This window comes from Triticum urartu, chromosome 5 (assembly GCF_003073215.2).
Source record: "Triticum urartu cultivar G1812 chromosome 5, Tu2.1, whole genome shotgun sequence".
NCBI lineage: Eukaryota > Viridiplantae > Streptophyta > Magnoliopsida > Poales > Poaceae > Triticum > Triticum urartu.
In genome coordinates this window covers 445,112,666-445,123,885 of record NC_053026.1, presented here as the reverse complement: position 1 = coordinate 445,123,885, position 11,220 = coordinate 445,112,666, and the positions used below count along the sequence as shown (strand labels likewise).

At 47.5% G+C, this 11,220-nt stretch overlaps 1 protein-coding gene across 1 annotated transcript; it reads left to right on the top strand.

Annotated features, from left to right (window-relative positions):
• Positions 1-9,878: 9,878 nt before the first annotated feature.
• LOC125556202 (U1 small nuclear ribonucleoprotein 70 kDa-like) lies at positions 9,879-10,751 on the top strand. Its single transcript, XM_048718982.1, has 2 exons — positions 9,879-10,206; positions 10,283-10,751. Exons 1-2 carry the CDS (start codon positions 9,952-9,954, stop codon positions 10,589-10,591), a joined length of 564 nt encoding a protein of 187 aa, XP_048574939.1. The 5' UTR covers positions 9,879-9,951; the 3' UTR covers positions 10,592-10,751.
• The last annotated feature ends 469 nt before the right edge of the window (positions 10,752-11,220 follow it).

Here is an 11,220-nt window from a genome sequence, read left to right as displayed (position 1 = left end):
ATTGTAATCGCACTCTATTATATATGGTGCGATATATGATGTCTCTTACCGATTTACCGCTGTCATTTTGGGGCTATGCTTTAGAGACTGTCGCATTCACTTTAAATAGGGCTCCGTCGAAATCCATTGAGACGACACTGTATGAATTATGGTTTGGGAAGAAACCTAAGCTGTCGTTTCTAAAAGTTTGGGGATGCGATGCTTATGTCAAGAAACTTCAACCTGAAAAGCTCGAACCCAAGTCGGAAAAATGCGTCTTCATAGGATACCGTAAGGAAACTATTGGGTATACCTTCTACCTAAGATCCGAAGGCAAGATCTTTGTTGCCAAGAATGGATCCTTTCTAGAGAAAGAGTTTCTCTCAAAAGAAATAAGTGGGAGGAAAGTAGAACTCGATGAAGTATTACCTCTTGAACCGGTAAGTGGCGCAGCTCAAGAAAATGTTCCTGAGGTGCCTGCACCGACTAGAGAGGAAGTTAATGATGATGATCATGAAACTTCAGATCAAGTTGCTACTAAACTTCGTAGGTCCACAAGGACACGTTCCGCACCAGAGTGGTACGGCAACCCTGTCTTGGAAATCATGTTGTTAGACAACGGTGAACCTTTGAACTATGAAGAAGTGATGGCGGGCCCAGATTCCGACAAATGGCTGGAAGCCATGAAATCCGAGATAGGATCCATGTGTGAAAACGAAGTATGGACTTTGACTGACTTGCCCGATGATCGGCGAGCCATAGAAAATAAATGGATCTTTAAGAAGAAGACAGACGCGGATGGTAATGTAACCATCTATAAAGCTCGGCTTGTCGCTAAGGGTTATCGACAAGTTCAAGGGGTTGACTACGATGAGACTTTCTCACCCGTAGCGAAGCTGAAGTCCATCCGAATCATGTTAGCAATTGCCGCATTCTATGATTATGAGATATGGCAAATGGACGTCAAAACGACATTCCTTAATGGTTTCCTTAAGGAAGAATTGTATATGATGCAGCCGGAAGGTTTTGTCGATCCTAAGAATGCTGACAAGGTGTGCAAGCTCCAACGCTCGATTTATGGGCTGGTGCAAGCATCTCGGAGTTGGAACATTCATTTTGATGAGATGATCAAAGCTTTTGGGTTTACAGAGACTTATGGAGAAGCCTGCATTTACAAGAAAGTGAGTGGGAGCTCTGTAGCATTTCTCATATTGTATGTGGATGACATACTGTTGATGGGAAATGATATAGAATTCCTGGAAAGCATAAAGGCCTACTTGAACAAGTGTCTTTCAATGAAGGATCTTGGAGAAGCTGCTTATATATTAGGCATCAAGATCTATAGAGATAGATCGAGACGCCTCATTGGTCTTTCACAGAGTACGTACCTTGACAAGATATTGAAAAAGTTCAAAATGGATCAGTCAAAGAAGGGGTTCTTGCCTGTATTGCAAGGTACGAGATTGAGCACGGCTCAATGCCCGACCACGGCAGAAGATAGAGAAAAGATGAGTGTCGTCCCCTATGCCTCGGCCATAGGGTCTATCATGTATACTATGCTGTGTACCAGACCTGATGTAAACCTTGCCGTAAGTTTGGTAGGAAGGTACCAAAGTAATCCCGACATGGAACACTGGATAGCGGTCAAGAATATCCTGAAGTACCTGAAGAGGACTAAGGATATGTTTCTCGTTTATGGAGGTGACGAAGAGCTCGTCGTAAAGGGTTACGTCGATGCTAGCTTCGACACAGATCTGGATGACTCTAAGTCACAAACCGGATACGTGTATATTTTGAATGGTGGGGCAGTAAGCTGGTGCAGTTGCAAGCAAAGCGTTGTGGCGGGATCTACATGTGAAGCGGAGTACATGGCAGCCTTGGAGGCAGCATAAGAAGCAGTCTGGGTGAAGGAGTTCATTACCGACCTAGGAGTCATACCCAATGCGTCGGGCCCGATGACTCTCCTCTGTGACAACACTGGAGCTATTGCCCTTGCCAAGGAGCCCAGGTTTCACAGAAAGACCAGGCATATCGAGCGTCGCTTCAACTCCATTCGTGAAAGTGTTCAAAATGGAGACATAGATATTTGTAAAGTACATACGGACCTGAATGTGGCAGATCCGTTGACTAAACCTCTCCCTAGAGCAAAACATGATCAACACCAACTGCATGTGTGTTCGATTCATCACAATGTAACTAGACTATTGACTCTAGTGCAAGTGGGAGACTGTTGGAAATATGCCCTAGAGACAATAATAAAATGGTTATTATTATATTTCTTTGTTCATGATAATTATCTATTGTTGATGCTATAATTGTGTTATCCAGAAATCGTAATACATGTGTGAATACATAGACCACAACACGTCCCTAGTGAGCCTCTAGTTGACTAGCTCGTTGATCAAAAGATAGTCATGGTTTTCTGACTATGGACATTCGATGTCATTGATAACGGGATCACATCATTAGGAGAATGATGTGATGGACAAGACCCAATCCTAAGGATAGCTCAAAGATCGTGTAGTTCGTTTGCTATAGCTTTTCCGAATGTCAAGTATCATTTCCTTAGACCATGAGATTGTGCAACTTCCGGATACCGTAGGAGTGCTTTGGGTGTGCCAAACGTCACAACATAACTGGGTGACTATAAAGGTACACTACGGGTATCTCTGAAAGTGTCTGTTGGGTTGGCACGAATCGAGACTGGGATTTGTCACTCCGTATGACGGAGAGGTATCTCTGGGCCCACTCGGTAATGCATCATCATAATGAGCTCAATGTGACCAAGTGGTTGATCACGGGATCATGCATTATGGTACGAGTAAAGTGACTTGCCGGTAACGAGATTGAACGAGGTATTGGGATACCGACGATCGAGTCTCAGGCAAGTAACGTACTGATTGACAAAGGGAATTGTATACGGGATTGATTGAATCATCGACATCGTGGTTCATCCGATGAGATCATCGAGGAGCATGTGGGAGCCAACATGGGTATCCAGATCCCGCTGTTGGTTATTGACCGGAGAGTCGTCTCGGTCATGTCTGCGTGTCTCCCGAACCCGTAGGGTCTACACACTTAAGGTTCAATGACGCTAGGGTTGTTGAGATATTAGTATACGGTAACCCGAAAGTTGTTCGGAGTCCCGGATGAGATCCCGGACATCACGAGGAGTTCCGGAATGGTCCAGAGGTGAGGATTTATATATAGGAAGTCAAGTTTCGGCCATCGGGAAGGTTTCGGGGGTAATCGGTATTGTACCGGGACCACCGGAAGGGTCCCGGGGGTCCACCGGGTGGGGCCACCTATCCCGGAGGGCCCCACGGGCTAAAGTGGGAGGGGGACCAGCCCCTAGTGGGCTGGTGCACCCCCCTTGGGCCTCCTCCTGCGCCTAGGGTTGGAGACCCTAGGGGTGGGGGGCGCCCCACTTGGCTTGGGGGGCACTCCACCCCCCTTGGCCGGCGCCCCCCCCCTTGGAGATTCAATCTCCTAGGGCCGGCGCCCCCCTAGGGGTCCTATATATAGTGGGAGGGAGGGAGGGCAGCCGCACCTTAGCCCCTGGCGCCTCCCTCTCCCTCCCATGACACTCCTCCCTCTCCCTGAGCTTGGCGAAGCCCTGCCGAGATCACCGTTGCTTCCACCACCACGCCGTCGTGCTGCTGGATCTTCATCAACCTCTCCTTCCCCCTTGCTGGATCAAGTTGGAGGAGACGTCTTCCCAACCGTACGTGTGTTGAACACGGAGGTGCCGTCCATTCGGCGCTAGGTCATCGGTGATTTGGATCACGACGAGTACGACTCCATCAACCCCGTTCTCTTGAACGCTTCCGCGCGCGATCTACAAGGGTATGTAGATGCAATCCTCTCTCCCTCGTTGCTAGATGACTCTATAGATTGATGTTGGTGATGCGTAGTAAATTTTAAAATTCTGCTACGTTCCCCAACACTGGCGCATGTCCGCCTCGTCTCCGATGGGCCTAGGGCCATGGAAGCGTGGTGGATCCTGGCAAGGGCCCGCGGAAGGGCTCCGTTTTTAGTCGTTTTCAATTTTGTTAGGGTTTGTGTCCTACTCAGGAAGGCGAGACGGTGGCGGCTCCTTGAAGATGGAATAAAGGTCTCCCCGCCTAGCCTCCATTCCGGTGGTGCGTCTAGCATCGTTGATGGGCGTGTGGAGGTGTGTCTCCGGCAGATCTATCTTTGGTGGATTTGCTCGGATCTCGTCGTTGTTCGTCTACGTTCGTGTGTCTTCGGTTTGGATCCTTCCGATCTACATTATTTTTCATCGGCAGCGGTTGCTGTTTTGGGGTGCTGGTCCTATGGGGCCTTAGCACGACGACTTCCCGACTGTCTACTACAACAAGTTGTGCCCGGCTCCGGCGATGGAGGGGCGATGACGACGGCGCGCCTTCAGCTCGCTTCGGTGCTTGTAGTCGTTGCTAGGCGGTCTACGGATCTGGATGTAATTTTATTTCTGGTGTTCGTTGTACTGCCATGATTGAAGATGAATAGATTGGAAGTTTTCCGCAAAAAAAACCCAATGTTATCCTAATATCTTCTGGTGCCACGTTTTGAGGTAAATGTACCTTTTTTCCAAACCACGCAGAACAATTGCATTTGAAATTTTTTGGCAGAAAAAATAATTCCGATCTATTCATCAAACAACATGGCAGTACAACGAACATGATAAGTAACAAAAAAGTACATACATGTCCGTAGACCACCTAATAACGACTACAAGCACTGAAGCGAGCCGAAAGCGCACCACCATCATCGCCCCTATCTTGCGGGAGTCGGGCAAACCTTGTTCATTGCAGACAACGAGAAAGTCGTTGTGCTAAGACCCCAAAGGACCATCACACCAGAACAACAACTATATCGCCAATGAAAAGAAGTGTAGATCGGGAAGGATCCGGCTAGGCACATGAATGCAGATGAACGAAGGCCGGATACATGTTGATCCATTAAAGACAAACACCGACGGAATCACGTGGTGTCCACCAGAGACACACCTCCACACGCCCCTTCAATGACACGAGACACATCACCGAGACAAGGGTCGGGTGTGAAGAACCTTAATTCATCTTCAAGGAGCTGCTGCCGCCGCCTCACATTTTGTACAAATTTATTTATACTAGCTAGTGCCTGCTCTCTGATCGGAATAGCTGCATGTGAATTTATGAAGGAAGAAATAGATTCTCCACCAAAGAAAAGGATGACTACCATAGAAGGGACATGCCAGAAACTAAAATGATCTAAGGATTACCAACTCAAGAATTGTCGATCCACGACCAAACCTTGAATGATAGTACATCAAGAGGTATGACTAGAAACAATCGTCCACCGCAAGGGCATTGACACAAGTAAGCTACAATGCGATTACCATGATGACAACGATCATAATAACAGAAACACAGACATAGAAGGGACTAATCCACCATAAGCCTCGAAAATAGCACCACACGCATGAGACTAGCGCAACATTGCCAAACAAGGAGGCCACCAGCCCAATGCCGCCAAACCGGATATCACACAAGTCGTAGAACGTTGGTCATGAGGGAGGGGTGAGCAGCAGCCCGAAGGGGATTGGAAGAAGCACGTGAGCATCAAGTACGAACCCCACCATGATGAACGGCTAGGAAAAGTAGGCATAACACAAGGCGAAGCCACCCAAAGACCTCATGCCTATCACGACCCATGCAACCGCTAAGAAAAAACAAATAACGAAGGCCTCTGATGAGTGGGAGACGGACTGATGGAGGAGGCGTATGGGCCACATCCAGCGAAGCTACTGTCAGATCTGTCCGAGGATCCGACCAACTGGAGGGGGGTGGAGAGGATGAGATTGTCGAGGCCAGGTCGGAGGCCCGATAAGAGGTAATGAAGCAACAGTCGTCGACGCTGAAACAACCGCGGACCACCACCGGACAAAATTACTGTTCTGACCTGTAGGGCTAACTAAATCCCGATTTGACCTCGTTTCAAAATAATTTCGTTTCTGACCTTTTTCGGTGACGCCAAGATCCCTGGCGTCTGGGTTACGAAGCAGACGCCAGGGACCCTGGCGTCTGGCCCCTGGCCCGCACTGCCCGCGTGCCCGTTGACCTGCTGACGTGGCAAAGGGGCCAGACGCCAGGGACCCTGGCGTCTGGCCCTGGTAACAGAATAACCCTTGGGGAAAGTGTGTGGGACCCACCCCACACACTTTCTCCAATCCACAACCCAAGCTTGAAGAACACTTGGAGCTCTCACACTCTCTCCTACCCCTCAAGCTCCCCCTCAAATCCTCTCCAAAAGGTACATCCCTTAGGTGGATCTTTCCATCACTTTGTTGCTCTTGTTAATCTCCCCCAAATCATCCAATTATTTTTTGTCAAATCTTGTTATTTTGGTTGCATTTTATACATGTTGGTGGAACCCTAGTTCATGTTTTCTCCCTTATGTTAGTGTGAATGGCTTGGTTAACTTTGATAATATAGTGCTATGCATGGTGTGTAGTAGGAATATATGCTTGTTGAGTAGAAAGATTGGGGGTTAGGGTTAGTTAGTGATTAGGGTTAACTTTGCTTAGTGTGTGTTAATTAGTGATACTTTTGTGGACATCACCAATAATTTAGTCTTGATATGATTTGGATAGAATTAGATGTATTTGGATAAACACACCAATTCTCATTGAAGTCTTAAATCCATTCATGTTATTTTTAGATGGAGAGACTTGTTAATGTTCATTACATGGACAAGGAGGCATTCTTGAGTAACAATGCCGACACGGGTGAGGAACCATTGGTTTTTGATACAAGCCCTAGCTATGAGGATGTTGTTGCAAAAGTGAGACAAGTCTTAAAGTGGATGGACACCAATGTTGATGTTAAGTTAATAGGAAGGTATGATGTTGGAGTTGGAGCCAAATCTCGCTTGAAAAGTATGCCTATCACCTCGGATTTGCATTGGGATGTATACAAGGAAAAAGTATCCCAATCGGAAGACAAGTCACTTGAATTGTTTGCCACCAAGGTTGAATCTCCTCGGTTTACCATTGATTTGAACCGGCATGTCTCTTCCCCAATGGATGACATGAGCGAGAGGACAATGGTGCCACTTGTTGAGCATAGGGTTGTGGTTGATGCCCCCAATGTTTATCCCCCACCACGTCCCCGTGTACCATCTATCAAAGCAAATGAGGTTGAGTTGTATGCCCCCAATGCTTCTAGCCAACCACCAACTAGCCAAGCAAATGAAGTTGAGGTGATTGCTAGTGACGAAGTAATTCAAGAGGATGAAGATGTTTATGATGACGACGAAGAGCAAGAGGAAGGGTTTCATGGTAATGATGTTGGTGACTTGGATGCGTACATAGTGCAAAAGGATATGGATCATGACTTGCCTTTTAGGCGTCAATATGCGTATGACTCGGATGATGAGGGTCAAGTTGAACAGTTGGACGAGGATGGATTCACAAAGGAGGAGAACCAAATCCACTTTGAGCTAACGGGCTTACAAAAAAGAACTCACTTGTTTAAAGATCTCAGCCTTGCCCATAAAGCTGTTGTTGACGGTGGAATGAGAATGACGACGATTGAGCCAACACCATGCCCGGATCCAGGAGAACCAAGGGTGGAGAATGAGGACGAGAATGCTTATTTGAAGAAAGGATTGAAGTTTCTGAGCTTGCCTATGCTGAAGTTTTGGTTGGCTGACTATGCCATTCGAAACCATAGGCCAATTATGTTGAGCACTCCGACATGAAGTTGCGTTACACCGTGGTGTGTGAGCAAAAGGAATGCACATGGAAGGTTCATGCAAGAAAGCTTAAAGAAACCGAAGAATGGGTGTTGAAAAGTTGTGATACCACTCATAGATGCAAACCGCCATCGAAACGACTTAGAAAGACATACTGTCAACTCACATCTGAGTATCTCGGATACAAATGGATGAAAGACATAGCCTTTGATCCCACTGTGAAAGTGAGGTTTCTCATGCGGACGGTGAAAAAACAATTTGGTTATGAAGTCAAGTATGGGAAGGCATGGAAGGCAAAGGCAAATGCTATTAGGATGTTGTATGGTGGTTATGAAGAAGCATACAACCAGCTCCCAAGGTTGTTGGCCGTGATTGCACATAGGAACCCGGGCATGTTTCATGTGGTCGAGGATCACGAGGGAGTGTTCCACCGTGCCTTCTGGAGTTATGGACAATGTGTGGAGGCGTTTCAGCATTGTCGTCCGGTCTTGTCTATAGATGGCACGTTCTTGACCGGTAGATATAAGGGCACACTAATGGTAGCAATGGCGCACTCATCAAACGACAACGTGTTGCCGTGTGCATTTGCTTTGGTGCCTTCCGAGCACCAAGACAACTGGGAGTGGTTCATGGGTCATGTTAGGCACAACGTGATTGGGGCTAGGGAGGTATGCATCATATCGGACCGGCATCATGGCATACTCAAGGCAATGGACATTGTTATTCCAGGATTTCCAAAGCTTCACCACAGATGGTGCATGAGGCATTTCGTGGCGAACTTTTACCGGGCATGTAAGAGCAAGGAGCTCAGCAAAGACCTTACCCATGTATGTGTGGCTTTCACCATCCAAGGTTTCGATGCTCGGTACAACAAACTCTTTGTAGCGGTGAACGAAGGGGGAAAAGAGTTCTTAACTAGGAATTTAAGCGAGAAGCACAAGTGGGCACGCGCTCATGACGATGGTGGTTGGCGATATGGCGACATGACGAGCAATCTCGTAGAATGTTTCAAAAATGTGTTGAAGGGTGCTCGTGCATTGCCGGTGACTGCAATAGTGGAGTACACCTTCTTCAAGCTTAATGAGTACTTTCAGAGGCATTCTGAAGAGACTGCAAAATGGATAGGTGAAAAAAGGATTATCCAGAAAAGGTTGATGAATGGTTACAGTTACAAGCAAGCAAGTCTTCACGGCAACAAGTCATCATATTCGATAGACTTGAAATGATCTATCAAATTGATGAGCCGGGTGGCACAACACGAGACGGTAGACAATATGGTGGTGCTGCATTTGAGGTGAAACTGAAGACTCGGTGGTGCCAGTGCGAGAGGCCTAGTAAGTATCATTGGCCATGCTCGCATTTGATAACGGCGGCGAAGGCGAGAAACATACATGTTAATGATGGAAAAACCGTGAGGATGCAAGAGTTCCATGTGGAAGCTACTAGGTTGACATGGGCGCCAAGATTTCACCCTTTCTTGGACCAATCACAGTGGCCTGAGTACCATGGCCCTCATATTAGGCCAGACCCTCTTCTGAAGGTGGAGACGAAGGGTAGAAGGAGAACTAAGAGGTTCAGGGGTGATATGGATGACCTGGCTGGATACACTGGCATGAAACAATTTGGTAGCGGTCATTTCATGGAGGCTCCTGACACTATCAACTGTGGGGTGTGCGGTGAAGGGGGACACAATGAGCGGACATGCAAGAATAAGAAAACCAAAAAAAGAAAAACAAGTCGTGGAGGCGGCACTGATGGTGAACGAGGTGGAAGAGGTGACGGTGGTGGTGGTCGAGGAAGCACAAGTGTCATAGGTGGTAGTGGTGGTCGTAGAGGGAGCACAAGTGCTAGAGGTGCTAGTGTTCGTAGAGGGAGTACAAGTGCTAGAGGTGGTGGTCGAGCTAGCACAAGTGCTAGAGGTGTCGAGGTGGTCGAGCAGGCACAAGTGCTAGAGGTGGTGGTCGAGCAGGCACAAGTGCTAGAGGTGGTGGCCGAGCAGGCACAAGTGCTAGAGGTGGTGGTGGTCCGAGAGGAAGCACAAGTGCTAGAGGTGGTGGTGGTCGTAGAGGAATGGTTGATAATGGATCGGCCTTCGGTTATTTGCTTAATCCAGATGGTTGATCTAATAATAATGGTATATTATTTGTTCATACAATTCCTAGCATTTATTCATTTACTGTATTTACGCATTTACTCTCTTTATGTCTTGTGCTAACAATTGTTCTTTTTGTAGGCATGGCTTCATCCGGTTCCAGGACGAGGCCGGCGTGCGCGGACCAAGAGGACATGCCGAAGACGTGGATGGAGGCCAGTTTGGACAAGGAGAAGGAGAAGGATGTGCCCACACCATCATGTTGGTGTGGTGATGTTTGCAAGCTGAAGGTGTCCACTGACCGCAACAAGTCATGGACAGAAGGTAGAAGGTTTTTCGTGTGTCCCAACTATGCACATGATCGTCGAAGGCCAACTAACGCATATGACATACCACCGGTATGTTAGGTGTACATACAAAAAACATCAACAAGTTGTCACTCATATGTCTAACAAAAACATGGTTTATATGTAGTCCCCTCCTCCACTTTGCAAGTACTTCACTTGGATAGATCACGAGGTACCAAAAGATGTCCAAGAGGACCAACGTCGAGATTGGTTACGGAGGCAGCGCCTATTCGAGGAGTCCTATGCACGGGGATTGGAGCGGGAGCGTCGTGAGAAGGAGGCTCGTGAGCGCAAGAAGCGTGAGGAAGAGAGGGCACGCAAAGAGAAGGAGGCTCGTCAAGAAGAGAGGGCAAGAAAACTTGCAAGGGCTCGCGATGCACAAGAGGAGGACGAGGCACGTGACAAGAAGGGAAAGTGGCCCCGTACTACTCAGTAGACAAATGGAAAAGGCACCGACATCGATGATGGACTTTCGAGACTTTGTGTGTGATGAACTTGTCATTCGAGACCTTGTGTGATCATGAACTATTTATGTCATTTGACACATCGTGTGTGATGAACTTGTAATTCGAGACTATTTGAGATTATGTGCAAACTATGTTCGTCATTCGAGACTAGTTAGTATGCTTTGTTCATATTTTTGGTTGAGACTAGCATGCTTTGTTCATATTTAACACTGTGTGCAATAAGTTGCTAAGAAAAAACATTAACAACAGACACTAGTGTGTGTGCAAAAACACCAGGTCCACACCCAGACGCCAAGGTCCATGGCGTCTGGGTCCTTATCCAGTTTGGTCCTTGGCGTCTGGCTCATTTTGGTCACGCAGAAGACCAGACAAATGTCTGATGTGTCTGATGGACACCCCAGACGCCAGGGACCATGGCGTCTGGCTCATTTTGGTCACGCAGAAGACCAGACAAATGCCTGATGTGTCTGATGGACACCCCAGACGCAGGGACCATGGCGTCTGGGTCTCACACCCAGACGCCAAGGACCGTGGCGTCTGGCTCATTTTGCTCACGCAGGAGACCAGACAAATGCCTGATGTGTCTGATGGACACCCT

Coding starts and splice junctions, on each gene's coding strand:
- LOC125556202 (XM_048718982.1), top strand. CDS start 9,952: ATGGCTTCATCCGGTTCCAGGACGAGGCCGGCGTGCGCGGACCAAGAG. Junction 10,207..10,282: donor ACGCATATGACATACCACCG/GTATGTTAGGTG, acceptor GTTTATATGTAG/TCCCCTCCTCCACTTTGCAA.